The sequence below is a fragment of the Manis pentadactyla genome, chromosome 12 (assembly GCF_030020395.1).
Source record: "Manis pentadactyla isolate mManPen7 chromosome 12, mManPen7.hap1, whole genome shotgun sequence".
Lineage (NCBI taxonomy): Eukaryota > Metazoa > Chordata > Mammalia > Pholidota > Manidae > Manis > Manis pentadactyla.
In genome coordinates, this window is record NC_080030.1 from 47,784,112 (window position 1) to 47,803,133 (window position 19,022).

A 19,022-nucleotide genomic window follows, 5' to 3' on the forward strand; every position below is an offset into this window, starting at 1 on the left:
AAGCTCTCCTGACCAAAGGGAAAAATGGCTAATTTGCTCTTTAGCTGGGGAAAAAAAGTAAAAGAGGATATCAAATCAAAATATGTCTTAGAAATTAAATAATCACAGTCAGTAGAATATCTACCATCTAAACACATAGTTTTAAAAAAACAAACAGGCAAGAGAAGGAAGAAAGAAAAGGGGTACATTCTTGAAGTCCACTTTCCGCATACCTTTTCAAATTTTGTCAGCAATTCCCGTAAGCTGAAGTTCAGACCAATCATCGTCCAGGAGCCCTTGAAGCCTACATCTTCCCGGCAAACTTCCTTCACACAGCAGCGTTTAACTTCTACAATCTGTATCTTTCCTGGCTATACTTTAAAATCCTTTGTAAAATCCTTTACAAGCCTTGCCCTTGAGCTATGGTCCATGAGCAGCAGCAGCTTGCGCTGGGACATTTTAGCCACCACACTGTAGGTCCTTTTTTTCATGGACTTCGGAGTTCACAAGAAATAGCCCTGCTTCTGTAATTTCTGGTAGCTGTGCTCCACGAGGCTGGCATGGTCTCCTTTTTCTCTGGGAAGCCCAGGATTCCCTTCTGCTCACCTCACTAATGACCTGCAGCTCACAACTGTTCTCTCCTGGGCCCCGAGCTTAGAGTTTGGTCTCAATTACACACAGCAAAAAAAGAAGCTATATCCTGGAAACTTGCATGAGAGAAGGAAAAAAAAAAAGCCAAGTATTACCAACTTCCTCCATTCAGACTGGTTTCAGAAAGAAAGAGAAAAAAAAAAAACCCTGGGTAAAGAGCCAGTTTTCAAAGAGCATGACTTATGTCGAGTTCGAACAGCAAGGAGTGTACTCTTGTCTGAAGAAACACCCAATACGGGACAAGAGGCCACTGGTTTGCTCTCTCTCAGACACCGGCAGCCTGCGTTGCTATGGCAACCACCAAGCTAGTTTCAGTCCATTTCCCTAGGTCAGGCTATGCCTAAAGGATGCTCTCAGTGCAACAGAACTAAGTTGTTTGAAAAGTTGTTCCATCTGTCTGGAGAAAAGTTCCAGCAACGGATCTCGTGGCCCCCTTTACAGTTTGCAGCAGGGGCGGGCAGCCTCAGTCAGCTTCGGCAACTGATCTGACAGTAGTGTGGTAATCCACTCTCTCTCCAGCAGTTGTTTATTATTTTAATCAGCATCCTCCCTTCCACCACCCCTCACACAGTTTGAAGTAAGGCTCACTCCCACTTCCTGGAGGCCTCCCTGCCCCGAACTGAAGCTCGGTGTCTCTCAACTTGTCTTGATCCAGAATGGATCAGAGGATCCATATTCCAATTTGGAGCCCACCCGTGGAAGTAGAAGTGGGGGTGTTTGTACAAAACAATAGGAATCGCCAAACTAAATATGTGTGATTAGTGGTATCATTTCTAAGGCTTTGACAGTAAAGTGATGGGGAAAATACTTCAAAAGGAAAGCTTTTTGATATCATTGATACCACTAAAAGTCATTGAGACTGGTTTCATGTGGGGAATTTACTTGTTTCTGAAATAAAACTTACTAAGTGAAATTATTCAAAAAATGTATTAACCAGGTACTTTTAAATGTGTCCTCCATTTTGATGTTAAATTATTACTGGCACTCAGAGAAACACCATCTTCTACCATGTTTTAAGTGTAATGCTTTAAAAGAAAAAGTTTAATCCAAAAGATACAGTCCTTGCATGGCCATTATGGGCATCACTTCAAGGCAAACATGACTGCTTTTGCTTTACATAGCTATTTGTTATGCTAATAAAAGTATGACAGATTTGTCTATACCAAACATATTTCTCTAGTTGTGTACAGAATTTCATCATACATATACAATGCTCTTAAAGGTGACATTATCACACATGGAATGATGTTAATATAATCATTTGTTTTTTTTGCATCAGGGCACAGAGCAAAGGAAAAAAAAAAAAACCCTGAAATTAGAATGCCTATCTCCTAGAAGGCTATTTGAATTACTTAAATATCAAAATTGTTAGCACTCGTGTGATCATATGGAGAAAGAGATTCCATTAACAACAGAAAAAATAAAAAGCCTACGAAGTAACAGTATTCAATGTGGTTATTATTTTTGGATTTGCAAGCCATTTTTCTTTCCATTTCATTCCTAACTTATTTTCATATCAGAATTGCAATAGCATGTGTTTTACATATGCGGATCTATACAAAACTTAACAAGCTTTTAAAATATTTTCATCATTTATTCATAAAAACCAACATGTCTCCAGGGGCAAAATGGCTTTATGAGATTTCTAGCCGAATGTATTTTACCTCAAAGTGCCCGATTCAGAATTACACACAGACACTATTCATTTCAAAAAGAAGTGTGGTAAGCTAATAATTATCCAGAAACTTATAGGTAAAATTAATCTGTACAGTTTGTCTCAAAAAAAGCATTGCCATTTGCATGAAGACAGATCATCAGAAATGGAGCAAAGAAACTCATAGCAACTGCCCATGCTGACCCTGATCTGCGAGGGCTCGGGGGCCACAAGCTGAGATCTTTCAGCAGCAACAAATAAACTTTTTACATAAATACAAGACAAAAGGAACCACCACCACCACCAGCATCACCAGCACCACCACCACCACCACACACAAAAATAAATAAATAAAGGAGAGAGAAAAAGAACGATCTTTCTCAGCTGGGCAAACTTTCAACTACCACCCAGGGCGCTGCATGATTGTGATCAGAGACATGTGCGAACATGCAGTCCCCCGTGCACATATCAGAAGAGAGAACCAAATAAAAGCTCAGGGGGGCAACAGAGAATACCAGAGTCTTTCTCTAAAATAAAGTCTTATGTTTAAAGGGTTCTTAGACCATGACAAGAATGCTATGTTGTTATGAGAGCTCCAAGTACCTTGTATCCTTAGACAAGGCTGATCTTTCAGAGGGAAAAGAAGCAGCATCCTGAGTATTAGGGAATCTTCCCAAAAGAACAGAGTAAGGGAAAGCTAATCAGCATGATCGGTACCATGTCCTAGAAGAGACAGACACAAGATAAGCAGAGAGGAAGAGTGTGTTCCCACGTGCAACTCCAGAGTGGAGTGTCCAGAAATCAGAGCCTCTCTACCAACTACTAGCTTCCCTAACATTTCCTGCAAATGCCCGATACCCTTTCTCAGAACAGACATCCCCTGCTCAGAAAGAAAACACTTTTTAGAAAGCTCCCTAATTGCAGCCATAAAATATCAAAACTAAGATACTGATATATGGAGAAAAGTATGCTCTGTATGGAGCTATTCAAAGGAAAAAAAATTTAATTCTCATCTAATTTTAATAAAAGGGTAACTATACTTTCACTAAAACACTAGAAAGCATCTAAAAACACTTTTTGGGGCAGGGTATAACTGACATTTAAAAATGTTACTTTTAAAGCGTTAAAGACAAATGATTATTTATGTAAATATCCAAAGATAGTCTATAAAATTCAAGTAGCTAAATATTTAATATATTACTTAAAAGTACTGTGCTCTTCGGTAACTGAGTGACTCATTAGAAGTCAGAATTGTAAAATGTAAATGTGAATTGCTTTCATAACTGTGAGCATATTTTACTATGTTTAAAAGCTATAAATAAGAATACTTTCTCTCAGTTTAAACTCTATGTACAAAATATCATCTTGGTAATATACCTTACATCTCCATTGCTCTATTTTTACAAGGCACCTCTTTGATACATTATCTCCTGTAATCCTGTAATCATTAAAACAAAAACTAGAGGCCCCCAGTGAAAACAATATATCACCAGAGACTTAATAAATTAGGTAATGAAATTTGAAGTAGTTGGCATTTTGCCAGTCTAAACTTGTGTGCAAATAAATTGTGCACAAATCCTCAAGACGTAGAATAAACATAATACTAACCTTCCCTATAACAGATCAACGCTGAATATCCTAAGATTCTCCAGCTAAATAAGCCACATCTCAGACAAAGACACACATAGTTCCATGAGAAAAGGAAGGTTACAGACCCACAGAGAAGCATAAGAAAACTCAATAGTGGAATCAGTACAATCTGTATCTAAATTACTTAATAAAAACCACATTCCATTGCCAAGATGAAGAGAGCTAAATGTATATATGGCTTTGACAAAATTTTCAAAGGCTAGGCTAATTTTAAAACTTTTGATGCTAAAAACTGTATTTCATTTAATTTGTTAAAAGATGGCTTACTTATTTAGCAATTTTATTAAGGCAGTAAGATATTCCTGAGGGTTCAGTCAAATATAAGCAAAAAGAGTGGTTGAAATGCTTTGCTGAAAAACAATTTATCCCTTACCTATATAGTTGATCTTAAAATACCCTCCCCACTAAACATAGAGTTCAGATGTTTAAGAACTGTAAAGAGTTTTTTATGCAAAACCTAACAAATTTCTCTTTATATTGGCCAATATGAAAAAGAAAGGAAAATGGAAAAGAAAAGAAGAGAAACAGGAAGATAAGAAAAGAAAAGAGAAGAAAAAGCTTCTTGGGAGCTTCTAAAGTGAAGCATATGGAGGTCAATAGGTGATTACAAATAAATCGGTACATCATGACTATTCAAACTGAAGCGCTTCAGGCATGGGTAGGAAAATTTACTTGTTGTAAACCCATTCAGACTTAAGGAAAGATCCAGATTATAGTGTCTTTGAAAGGAAGATACACAATTCTCCTTTTCATAACCCTTCGAACTCAAGGTTTATAATTCAAAAATAAAATAGCTTCAAGACCCTAATCGTGATCTGGGATTTCAATTCATTTTCTGCTGCTGCTTTAGTTCTGTGAAGCGGAGAGTACCCAATACATTACACAGCTTTCTAGTTAACATCAGCCGGCAACCAAGTCTGTCAGCTGCTAGCTATTTAAAGTAATATACAGCCCCAAAGTGCACAAGGTTCAATCTGAAATGGAGGCCTGAGCCCCCTGATGATAGGCGGAACTCTCTTTTTATTCCAGGATGTTCAGGCAATACGCTTTATACACAAGGAATTATTTTTAATGTTTGTCTCTTCAATAATGCCATTTACTTTGATAATTATATAAGTGGCAGTTGGAAAATAAAAGTTTAATTCATAAGAAAAAGATTCAATACTTTATATATTTCCATAACCTAGAGCCAGAAGATTCTACTAGATATTTTTAAAGGCATGAAGAGCTTTTTCATCTTAAGGGGAGTGGATGGGTGAGATAGGGGTTGAGGAGGAGAAATGCCAGCTGATCTGCTTCTGAACCAGCCAATCACATGCAAGGACTGGCCTTCGGCAACCTTCTAAATATCTAATGATTCGGAGAGCATTTTATTAGGTGACTAAAAAATAATGCCAAGACGAGTTAATGCTTCAAAACCATATCCTTCCAAAAAAATACGCAGCATCAGACAAGAGTGAAACCACCTCGGGCGGCTGAGCCTCACTATTCCAGATGTCTACTGCAGCCCAAGCCTGTGGGATAAGCAACTAAATCACACAGGGCTTTGGAGAAGATTCTTGAAGGTTTTCTGAAGACTTTGAAAGGCTTTCCAACTTTCCCCAGCTCTACAGATTTAGAAAATTAAGCCAAAATTAAAATACAGATTTTAATGACAACGAATATACCAAGATAAATCAAAACTGAAGGCACTCTAGCATTCACAAGTAAAAAAATTGGTACTCTTCCCCAGAGGGCACTGTTCCTAGAATCTGAATATGTATTTAAGGAACTGGACATTGGGTGAACCGAGAGGAAGTTCAAACTAACCCAGTGAGATCAGCTACGCTTCTACGTATAATAATACTAAGCAGAAGGGCTTTTCTGAAACGTGCAGGACAGTCCATTAAGAACCCAGTTGAAACTTCAACTGTGACCCATGCTCCTTGCCATTTTCCTTCTTAGCATCCCTTTTGGAATTTTCTGCAAAAAAATCACACCCCAAACCTCTCTGACTCCCCAGTCATGATTCGCCCTTACCAGTCTCACCAAAAAGCAGTCAAAACACTTAACACATGAACCACTTATACTTAGAAAGATGGCTCCCCAAAAAGACATAGACTCTCATCCTTTCCTAGCCCTAAGTATCTTTAGTTATATTTATTTTCTGTGCATTTTTATCTCACTTTCCTTATATGTTTACTCTGAGCAATGAGGTCTATATTATATCTTTGTTTCTCCCCAAAAAGTTTCCAGTAAAGTATCAATGGTGAACCTAGGCAATGTACTCTGCAGTTTGTAATAAAATTAGTAGGGTGATTACAGAAAGAAGAATTCTGGGTGTGATATAATTAAGTTTAGCCATTAAATTTCCTGGAGATTATCAGAAACAGCAGAGTTGACTTTTAAAAATCTGTCAAAGTGGGATGGGGGATAATTTAGCAATATACATCAACCATTAAAATACACATAACCTTTGAGTCAGATATTGTATCCCTATGAATTTAATCTGCAAATATATGTATAGACATATGTACAAGGACGCTCAGAAAGTCCTATCTGACATAGTAAAAAATTTAAAACAATCTAACTGTCCATCAAGAGGCACCTATGTAAATAAACTGTGGCAGATTCTCACAATGGAATGCTATGCTATTATGGAAAAGAGGGATACGGTTTCTATGGTCTGATAAGAAATAATCTCTAATATATATGTACATATGTATGATATGTACATATATATGATACAGTTACCTAAAGGTATAACATATGAAATACAGAAAATAATTCTGGGAAGATATGTAAGAAGACAGCAATGACAGCTACCTCCTAGAGAGAGACTGCAGATCTGAATGTCTAGAATGGGACATTTTAAATTTTTTATATTGTGTGAAAAGTTTACCACAGGTGCACATGGTACTTTTTCCACACAAAATTAAATCAATAAATAGATGGAAAATTCCCAAGCAAAATACATTTATCTTTCTAGGTAGATATTTATTTTTAGAAAATGGTGCATCATTCAGTTTGAAGGTAAATGCCACCCGAGAAAATCATTTTTGTCTTTGAAAGTTTCACAAGTGTCCAGGCGCCAGATGGTCTGACATTCTAGCAAATCAGCCCTCAATAGAAACAAGCCTTCAACAGCAGTGGGCTGGGCAATGGTAAACTTCTCTAAAGAAGACAGAGATAAAGCCTTTTTGTTCTCATAAGTTACTCTATAACTAGTAACTCCAGTTTATTTAGATAATAACTTTGTATCTAAATAGGCATTATATAATTCAAGCTATTCTCTTTCCAAGGAAACCAGGATTCTTACTGTCATCTAATACTATGACATTCTATGGTATAAACATTTTGGAATGTTATAAAAGAAGTTAATATACACCCCAAAAAAGAATACCTAGCCTAATTAGTTCAAGGCAATTGAAGCATCACTTCATCTTTCAAATTGGGCTCAGTGATCCATCCTAAGGGGTTGGCAGGGTAAGAAAGACAGGGTTTATGACTGGCTAAAGAGATGCTGCAATACGAGTAGCAACTTTGTTCATGGATCCAAGCTACAGTGGTGAGGGAGAAAATCCCATGGCCGCTGCCCCGTTTTCACCTATGGAGAAGGTATGCTTAAAGTGCTATGGAGATTACTCTGACGAAATACTGAAGGAAACGTACCACTACAGGTTAAGCACCCATCAGACACAGATCAGGCACATTGTTGTTTAAAGCTAGCTCAAGTAAGGGACGGGGTTGGTAATCTCTAGCTCTACAGGAAATCTTGCCAAACCAAGGAATCTAAAGCACATTTAAATCGAGAATTTGATCTGGCAGGTGTTTTAACTTTAATATAAAACTATGGGATGATTATAAAGGAATAGAACCTTTAAAAGCACAATCTAGTATTTGCATATGAAATGAGTACTGGCATCAAAATCATAACCTTGGGAACCTAAATAAATACCCAAGTGATGTTTTTATTATGTAAAACATTACTTCGAGCTGCCTATATGATTAATGAGAGATCCATATACTAAAATTGACCTCATTTTTGGAAGTATTCTGCCACTTCTACCAAAATTATAACCCTCATCTTAATCACTAGACTTGATCACTAGAATGACTGTTGGTAATGTGCAAAAAGCAAATATGCCCTCATAAGTTTAAGGTCTATCATTAACCAGGAGATTCAAATCACCATACATGATATTAAGTATGCTACACAGACTACATACTATTGAAGAATATGAAACTAATCTAGAAACCTTAAATGTAACCTAATGCTACAAAATATTTTGAAGAATATCGATATTCTTTAACTTATCCCACCCCATCTCTATTCCCACTCCCAGCACCATTGGTTATCCCTTTTTAGCTGGGGTGTATTTTTTTAAATGTCTCTTAACTACCTTTCATTCAACACCACACACTCACAGAAAAGACTATACCTCAGAAAACCAAGAATTTATATCATTAGAACATAACTTTCTCATTAGAAATTATGAATCAGATCATACAACTACTATAATGGCCTAAAAAGCAATACAGAACCATTTTAATAACAGAAGAAAGTAATAATGTATATATTATTACATCCCAGCCATAATATATTATGTCTTTCATGGGATAAATAAAAAAGAATAAAGTTCTTGGAGTCAAGTGACCTGGCTTGTGATTTCATCTTTAACACCTACCTAGTTCTTGACCTAGAAAAAGACACTTAAACCCTTGTCTGGACTTCGATTTTTTTTTTTTTTTTGTAAGATGATCCTCTGGCACTTCAGCAAACACTCAAATACTCTTACCAAGAAAGACATTCACTAGTGCTATATAATTGGTCATTAGTTTCAATAAAAAGTCACTGATAGTTGGATAATTTTAATTGTAGCACAGTTAAGACTTTCATACTATTCTATGCATTACCAGGAGTGCCTGAATTGGATTTTCCAGTAGTGAGAGTTGAGGATTCTACTGTTTTCATACGTTTCCAAAAAATTAATAAAAGCTGTGAAAAGCATATTACAACAGAATATTTTGAGAAGCATGTGTATGCTTTCTTAATATTTCTGCATATTTTCACCAAAAATAGTCATGTTTTGTGCTAACCTTGGCTATTATAAGCAACCAATTTTTAAAAACAAATTATTAAAAAGTTCTTCTCTGATCACTATTAAAATGCAATATTAAATACTAAAATATTCATCCCACCTTAGTGGAATGGCTTCTGAAATAGCAACACTTTTTATTTTGTTCACTGATGTATCTGCAGAGATTACAAGAGTCTGTGACACAGAAGACAACCAAAATAGACTTAGTGAACTACGGATCAATGTCATCATAAGCTCATAAAATGCTGAAACTTCACACAACTTGGAATCACCAATGAATATGCTTAAATTACCAATTACTTAAAAATGAAAATCTCTATAATTAAAAATATATAGTAAAAATAAAAATAAAAAATAAAATACAAAATTTTTTATACTCTTGCTTCAGTTCTCTCATCTTCTGAAAGGATTACTTCACACCATCTTTCCTGATTCTCTATTTCAAATTACCTTCTGTGTCCTATTAGCATGACAAACTAAAATATATTCTCTTCAAAAACTACGTTAATCAAATTGTCATTTATTTTACCTCACCCTCTATTTCCTCTATAAAGCTAGCATAATAATGGCTAATTTCAAATGTAAATTAACTATGACTTTTTTAGAACTCTTATACAATATACACTTACATCAGGCAAACTGTGTTTAGTCCATAGAAAGCACTTAATAAATAAAACATTCCTTTCCCACCTACAGCTTTAAAATTCCAACGTTCTTGGTACTCACATTCCTGCCCCTCTACCTTTTCTTTAAGTGTTCTTCACATCCCAACCCGAAAGACATCTAAACTGCACTGTAGCACTGTCCAGTAGAATTTTCTGCGACAACAGAAATGTTCTCTACCTTTGATGTCCAACAGAGTAGTATGCCTACTGAATAATTGCAATGTGGCTAGTGTGACCAAGAAACTAAATTTTGGTTTTGTTTAAATTTAATTAACTTAAATTTAAATGTAAGTAGTCACATGCGGCAAGTGGCCTTGCTATAATTCCAGGCATGGTTTCCTCACAGTAGTCTCAGTGATATGCTTTTCTAACTTTCTCTACTACACACTCTACTTTTTCTCCATTGACAGGATTATTTTCTCTTAAAGAACAGCCTCCCTTTTTTTCTGCCCAAATATAATCCAGCCACCAATGTCCACTGCAATTTCCACTCCACTCCTATTCAAAGTTCTGTACTCTAGCTTTAATTCCATTTCCTATCCACATGGGTCACCTCCATTAAGCTGTACTATTATACTACTCTACTTACGTGTTGTTTTGTTTTGTTTACAGCTCCTTTTGTCAATTTGTTTTACCTTCCCTCTAGCCCCTGGAGGGAGTAAGCTCTTTGAGAGGAGAAGAAAGTTGATTTTACTTGTCCTTGAAAGGACCTACAGAATTCTAAACGTAACAACCATTGTTGAATAGTTTTTAACTGACAACAATAAAACAATTAGGATTTATTAAAATGTTACATTCTCAATGTGACTTTACAATTGAGGAGAAAGCCACGATCCTGGCAGACACTTATACATTCACAAGTGTACCAAACTAGTTCATTGAATTCAACTTTCAAGTAAAACATTCTAGGGGTTATTTTAATCCATCTTTCCATTTTGTGAAAGGATCCTAATTTACTCTACAGATTTTGCACTTATCTTACTCAGAAATGTCTCCAGTGAAAGAGAGGGTCCAGTCCTTCTGTAAACCGCTCAAGCTTAACTTCTTGACAGAAAAAGATAATTATAGTGTATTTTTTAAGTCATACTTTAAATTGTAAAAGAAAGTGCTGCCCTCTTGTGAAATGAGGTAGAAGATTTATCATTTCACTGGCAGTTGAGTAAATATTGCAAAGGGATGAAAAGTTAAACTTTAACATTAAAACAAAATAGGCTTTATCTCAAAATTGTATTATTTCTCCTGAGGTCTCTCCCTCCTGCTGCTGGTTAATATTCCAACCACATGAGGAATGGATCATCAGGGTGAATTGCTCACAACTGTACTGTAACTGAAAAATAATGAGTGACTGGAATATTTTCACTGTAACAAGAATGAAAGATTGTAAATTTTTAATATTGTATTACTAAGAGGAAAATGGGAGCAAAAGCCAGGAAAGCTGCAAATTAGTCAATGACAATGTGGGATGTCCCAAGTCAATTCACTTTCTGAGCTTGGGCAATAGTTTAACCTGTCTTTACAGATAAAGTATTTTAATAAAATCCAAACTGCATAATTTTGTGTTAAGACTAACGGAAATTAACAGAGGTAAAATAATTAGCATAGTCCTTGTCACATGTTAAGTGTTTATTCAAGATTATTGAACCGTTAGTAATATGTTACCATAAATAAGATGGCATTCATAAGACGCATTTTAGCAATACAGTCCCTCAGAATGTCTAATGATCACAATATATGTGGTCCTTTATTCGGGCATCTATTATGTGGCACAGGTACTAGGTACCATTAAAAGAAGACATGAAAGTAATATTTGACGGAGCTTACATTCTGAGCTTTCAATGAAAATACATGGAAAACCATTCCATGATATCATGAACAAATGAGAAAAGATTCAGAATTCACATAAATGACTACTATCAATTCCTATGGGCTTTAAGGATCCAATTAAACCTCTCAGTTTACTTACGTGACAAATAATAGATGAAGTCAATTTTAAAGGGACCAAGAACTAGAATTGGGAGGAGGGGAGCAAATTTAGTGTTATCCCGTATTGATTCCTCTCTTTACAGAGTGCACTTAGAAGGAGGTTTTACTTCCCCTCCCATCCTCTCCTCCGGGACAGGGTTGGAAAGCAGATGAGAGGTGCGCTGGGAAAAATCACTGAGCGAGACTAGACTAAATGGTCCTGCCTCTTCCTCCAACATCAGCAAACATGAGTAATTCACAGAGCAGTTTTCACTTAACCACCACATTGGGACACACATGTAAATAGTTACATTTACATATGAATATTAGGAACAGGTGTGCCCATGAAAGACTGTTTAAAACTTAGAGCATTCTTTGATTTCATTCTCTGCATTCTAAGGGAGTTGTCTATATAAAGTAATCTTCAGGAATTCTTTTGTAATGTAGAAGATCTTTTGTCAAATTAAAAGTCACCCCCTGAAATTTGTTTTAGCAGTTTGACTTTTTATGCATGAGACGTTTTCTTAACTTGGGAAAACATCCCATTTCTTGATTGGTATTATGATAGAGAATAAAGGAGTGTCTGGATAGTATGGTGAAACATGCCTTAAGGAAGAGTATGGATCAGATATTTAGTAATATAATACATTTTGGTACAGCTTCCTTAAAAAAAATTCCCTTTTATAAATAACCTATAAAAATGCAGGAATGGCAATCATGCTGTTCTATTATTCAAATTAGTTGCCTCTCTGTTCAAATAGCAGGCAGCCACAGAGGAACCTAGTAACATTTTAGTGAGCTAACTGGAAAAAAAGTCTCCAATTAAATGTTAAGGAAAGAACATTAACATGCGCATGATTTATAAGATTTTAAATTAAATAATGCTTTTATTTTACTGGATTTAGACAAAAGAAATATTGACTCATCATACACTTAAGGGAATGCTTCTAGCAAATAGAAATGAATGTTAAAAAGGTAGGAAAATACATGCCTCAATAACTTTTCAAGCTGAAGAGAACTGCATTACACTATAACCACTAATTTTCTTCATCTTGTAGAGGGGGTGGAAGTTTGACAATGTGACCTATTAAGTACAGTAAAATAGAGGAAGTCAACCTAAGTCCTGTTACCATGTATTTAATCAGGTAAAACAGAATCTGTTCAATGACCCGTATTAAAGATCAACAAGAGAAGGTTTTCAAGTCCAAAGCATAAGAGATATGCCCCCCTCCCAGCAACTTGTGCTAAATAATAAGATTTCAATAAAGGTGTGTTGATTTGATGTGATGGGCCACTGAACCCCATTTTGACATAAATTTTTTTAAAGAGGTGCTTTCTCCCTCCGAGCCTGTCTGGCAGTCAGCTCCCACTTTCTGCCAGAGTCAGAACCCTGCTCTAAGTAGCTCAGAACACTCACATGGCCAACACAGTGGTCTACATGCCTCGCCACCTCGTGTTTGGTACTCTGAAGCCGCAACAGCCTCTCTGTTCAGCATTGATATCTTGATCACCAATATTAAGTCTGCTTTCTCTGGCTCATTTTATTTTATTTTATTTTATTCAAATTCTTATGTCTTTCCTCTAATAACCCTTAAGATTCTGTCTCCTGTTATTAATCCAAGAGCTAAATTTGGACTATCTTGTTGACTTGTATCAACCACCTTATTAATACCGCAAAGCACCATTCTACCCTGTGGATCATATTTCTACCATTTACCTGAATTCTTGTATTCTCTCTATTATTTTCAAATTGAACTAGGAGTTGAGTTCCAAGGAGAAATACAAAAGTTGTTTTTGGAGCCATTTAATTTAAACACATCTTCCAAACAAAATATTTCACAACTAAATAGTACCTAAGTTCCAAGATTCTTTAAAAAAAAAAAAAGGTAAACTACAATTCTATTGATTTAATTAAATAAAATTAGGAATAGTAGGACAGAAAAAAATAATTATTTAAATTATAGTATACTTAAGAAAAAAAATTACATGAGATTAAGAATTCAATTTAATCACTCGCATGGATGTATTTCCAGGTCTTTAGAGAATTCTATGACAACTGGATTTGAATTTGGTATCACTATTTACTGAAATGAAGATAAAATTGGTTTCTCTGAGAAACTAAAAACTATCAAATGATAGCTATTTTTTAAAAAATAAAAAAACTATGGAAAAATATGACTAAAAAACTGCCAGGGAAGAAATATAAATTAGACCTCTAAAAGGTATGACTAATGTATAACCAAATACATAATTAAACATATACCTAGCTATCAAATTTTCCATTTTTAAAGCTCTTTGGGTTATTATGAGGATAGTAACAGTTTATAAAACTAAATAATATCACATTTAAAATATATTTTTTAAATTCATAATCACTCATGTGAGAGCTCATTAACTTTGAATACCCTCATATTTTATATACCAAAGCCTAATTCGGTTCAAAAAATTATTGACCTATATGTATAAAGATCTGTGTTTTGGATCTCTGGATCCAAAATTACATTTAAATATCAACCATGTGAACTAGTCAGAGAGACTATTTCAGTACAGGTATATACCCCCACTTTTTGAAAGTTAAAGGTAAGCTAATTCACTGCAAATTTTCCTGATTCCTGATTATATAATATCTATTTAAGAGGCATATCCCTTAATGCATTGCACATAATCTATGCAAATGTAATCTATGCAGGGAAATGAATTTAATAAAACCATACCAATATTTATTCCCCTAATTCTGGGGGGTTAATACACTTACATTCAGAATAAAACAAATGACTGCTTCATGCACTGGGAGATATGTCAGTGTTTTGTTTTGTTTTATTTTTAATTTTCCCAAAACAAAGAGTGCATTTCCAGTTAAAAAGATAAGAAAGTTATAGAGTAACTATAGTTTACTATAGTTACAGAGTTCCTTGAGAGGGTGAAGGAGGTGGTTAGATTTGTGACATTTTATCTCTCCACTGACTCTCTGTCACTAGGGCTTAAAACAGTTGCAACTGAGCATTAGTAGAGCAACTTGTCTGAATGGGAGGAAAGCAAACATATAACTCAGAAGTTAGGAAACATTCCTCCCAAGCCCCTCAAAATGTAACAGTTTTGCTTCCTGGGATTAGAGTTAGGAAAACAGAAGATCGCATGACAAAAGAAATTGATTATGGTGAAAATAAGATTAGCAGGAATTTAAAGAGAATGTCTGGAAAGATCTAAATCTGACTTGGGCAACTAAGAAAAAACCTGAGCTTTATACAATATGTACAATCTCTATGGACCTCACTACAGACTAAATCTACACCTGAAAAATTTCCTGGATCATAATATGGGGGTATTTGTATATGTAGGATAAATCTGAAGGCAAATTAGCTGTAAGAAAAAAAGTTCAGAACACACTTTTGCAGCTTTTTAACTGAGTCAAAAATGGCTAACCCACACACAAAGAGTGTAATTAGGAAAATATCATCTTTTCAAAAAGGGACATACATTCTATGCCTTGAGATCTTGTTAACTTGAAATAAGTCCCAGTCAAAGACAAACAGGTTTTACATACCATACTAGATTTTAATTACAGCTAAATATAGTCACTAATTATATATTCATGTAAACACCTGTATTGCCTGTGTTAAGATTCCTGAGTAATAGGATTTCTGTGAACCCAAAAGCATAAAATCAACCAATCACAAATTAATTACTTTATCTATGGAATTATCCAGGTTGAGTATTTTTTCCTTAATAACTGAGTTCTGCTCAATTAAATTTACTGAAAGCATAAGACAAACTCAAACTCTAAAATTAGCATTTTGTTTAATCATTTAATATAAGCATGGTATCTAGAATCTATAATTATCTTGGAACCAAGGAATAATTTCAATAATGGGGTTATCATTAGTGAGAATGGGGTAAGATCTCTAGGATACTAACATTTAAAGGCATCATTTTTATTTCTTCCTCAGTTCCAGAAAAGAAAATTTTCTTACTTCACTTTATTTAAGTAGTATGAAATAGATATTCTGTGTCCAAGAACTTCTAGTCTTTAAATAAAAGGGAGCAGGGCGGGGGGCATCACTGGAGATGGGAACTATTTCAACTTCATTAAATGAAAATAACTCTAGTACATTTTGGATTTCAAAAACAAAGATCAGAGTGGAGAAGCACCCCTTTTCAAAACATTTTGATCCATAATATAAATATTGGGACCATGTTGGCGGACTTTCATACAAACCCCTAATAACAACAGTTGTTAAAATAAGTATTTATATGGCAATTTTCATAAGACTAGGGCTTTGAACAAATAAATTGTACTCATGATTATATACTTCCCTACCTCAGATGTGTATGTTGTAAGATATTCTTTAAGGGATATAAAAGCTAAACATTTTTCCCCTGGCAATTTCTCAAGAAATTGTAAGCTAATAATCTTAGTAGAGAATAAATATATTATTTATCATACCTGTTGAGAAAATAGATATAAAAGAGAGTTTAGATGTTAAAAAGTAGTACATTGTTACAAATATTTTCAAGCTTAACAGTAACTATAAATTTTCTGAGGTTCTTAAGTATTATATAATAAAGGACGCCCTCAATGTATTATGTATGGGGTAAGCTTTAGAGGCCCTCTAATCTATCTTTACATGATAATTCAATTAATATAATGATCTCATATTATCATGTTATTATTAGCATGATCATTATAACTGATATGATTCCATCTATAATACACTTATAAGTATCTTCCAATTTCTATATGAACATTTGACACAACAGATACTGCTTCTCAATGCATCAGATTCTAAAATTTTTTTGTTTCATTAAGGCAGAAAAAAGGTACCTTCATTATATGTCTTATTTTCCTCCTCTTTTATATCATAGACAAAACTCAAAAGATGACCCTTCCTCTATTTGAATATAATTATCATAACTCCCTCAGTTTTCTTTTTCTTTTACCCTAACATACTTTCTTCCACTAAGCTATTTTCCCCTGTTCCTTTTTGGTGCTAGATTTTATCACTTTAGCTTAATGTTGCCTGCATAATATCTATCACATGCTGGAGCCTTTCTTAGGAGTAGATCCTCTCTCTCCTTCCACTGGTAATGCCTCATGTTCCTTTGGCCAGAATAATGACAACACATTCTTCAGAACTGTCTACAGATGATCATCTCTGAAAAATCTGCTTTGACATGTCAAAGTGTGATTAAGTATGTCCCACCTCCCACATAGAAACTCTCATAGCAGCATCATGCACACAGCCTTAATACAACACATGCCACCTTGTCTGTTTATATGGCCTCATGATTCAAGAAATATTGAGAGTAAAAGCAGTAAGACAAGAAAAAAAGAAGCAACAGGACTTGGTATTTGATTGACTGATGTGGGGAGTGATGGAGAGAAAGGATTCAAGAAAGACACCTGAATTTCTGGCATGGGTAGCTGGCAAGATTAACCAAAGAACAGAATACAGTAAGAGAAATGCATTTAGATTTTAAAATGTCCATAAAACCATCGACTTGAATGTCCAGTAAGCAGTTAGACATAACAATTTAGAGCTCAAGGACTATTAGGAGGTAAAGATTTGGGAGTCATCCGCAAATATCAGCAAACAGAAGAACCCACAAAGTGAAAATGAAAGAAGTCTGAGGACACAACTTTGGGAAATCCATTAAGTATTAACAAAGGAAAAAAAGCAACAAAGCAAAGAAGAAATAGCCAACTGCAGCAATAAAATTAAGAGTATGTGCTACATCAAGAGGCGAGAACACTGGAAAGAGAGTATTATCTCTTTAATAGAACAGAAAGATAAAATTAGGTGAGACCTGGGAAGAGATAAGCAGTTAGGTCATCAATGACCCCGGCAATGTCAAGGTGGTGGTGGCTGAGGCAAAAGCTAGATAGGATTATTTTGAAGGCAAATGGGAAGTAACTGCTGTCAAGACAATATGAGTAGAAACTGTTTAAAGAAGTTTATGAAAGAATGATGAATGAATGAATGAATGAATGTCACAAAACAGCTTATCCTAACCTACCCATCAGACACTAAAAAGTAAAGTTGGCTGAGTTTAACCACTGATATGTAATGTAAGAATAGTAATTCTAGTTTTAGCTCTTTTAATGAAATAACTGGAACCCTAGCACTGAAGTCACCTGATAGTGATAAAAAGGCCAGTTCACCTCATTGCCCTTTAAAGGGATCACAACCAAGAGTCACAATTTAATACATGATCAATCTTTCATTCAAGAAAAACAACACACATACACACACACAACTTCCAAAAATAATCTTTTAACATTTTTTAGTAATCCAGAGCACTAGTTAGTAACTCTGATTAACTGAAAATCAATTCCAATCATATTTTCCAAACAGATATATCCTAGACCTGAACCCCCAGCTAAGAAAGTGGATACTGTGCTACTAAGAAATTCTGCATGCAATGGCAAACAAGGACAGATTGATGTAAAGTGATTTCTTTCACTGTTGAACAAAAATTCTGGTGATTCATCATCTTTGAGTCTATGTTTAAGGGAAGGACCTAAGGTCTAGAGATATGCAGTCCCAACTCTAACAAAATCAATATTTACCACATTCAAAATAAAACTCTGCCAACTGAGAGAGAAACGCCAAAAATAAAATATATTTTCTATTTTAATATGGTGCCAAAGAATAAAAACATAATTTACATCAAGGATGATGGCAGATACACAGGGCTTACCTTAAGGATGAAATGGCCACTGCCTTAAAAAAAAAAATCACCCTACACTTCATACTTGTTCAAAATGTTTCAACTAAAAAAATCACTGGTGTGTTTTTCTTTTAGTAGTGCTCTCAGATAAAAAGCTTTCCTGAGCTTGTGGAATATTAACCCTTTGGAGTGCTTTGGTACCAACTATTATTTTGAAAAAGCAATCTCCTAAATATTATATTGATATTTAAAGCTTCTGAAGTACTGAAATTATACTGAGTAGCATCCAACAATATCTGGTGCATAAGATCAATTCTTTATTCACTACCATTGTTTAAAGGACTCACATAAAGAAGGCATAATAAAACCCCCTAAAATTTTTTTTGAAAGAAAGAAGACAAATTAAACCAGAAAACTGGGATGATAGTAGGCTACTATAATTGAGCAAAAGCAAGGGGGTCCTGGCAATTGCAAATGACTCCAGAGCAACCTAGTTGCCAAAGAAAACAAAAAAGCAAAAATTAGTTACATCACGATCCACTGTGATTACAAGTGGGGGGAAATAAGGCAAGATGCTGAAACATATGTAATGTATAGAATAACACCATTTCTTCTTTTTGTTGTTAAGTCTGTGACTCTCAGTGCTTGCAAATATATATTAAAATTTTCCAGAAGGCCATAAAGGAAACTCCTGCACCAAATATATATATG

General features: G+C 34.9%; 1 protein-coding gene across 15 annotated transcripts in view; it reads right to left on the reverse strand.

Moving 5' to 3' along the window:
• Nucleotides 1-19,022, reverse strand: part of UTRN (utrophin) — a 483,718-nt gene that overhangs the window by 148,399 nt on the left and 316,297 nt on the right. Inside the window, exon 1 of one of the 15 annotated variants that reach the window (XM_057489138.1) lies at nucleotides 213-1,044. The exons of 13 other annotated variants lie outside the window; for them this stretch is intronic. In XM_057489138.1, the coding sequence (XP_057345121.1) occupies nucleotides 213-263 (51 nt within the window). In that variant the 5' untranslated portion in view covers nucleotides 264-1,044. Of the gene's footprint in view, nucleotides 1-212; nucleotides 1,045-19,022 lie in introns of those variants that run through there. One more of the 15 variants, XM_057489137.1, reaches the window with a different exon arrangement.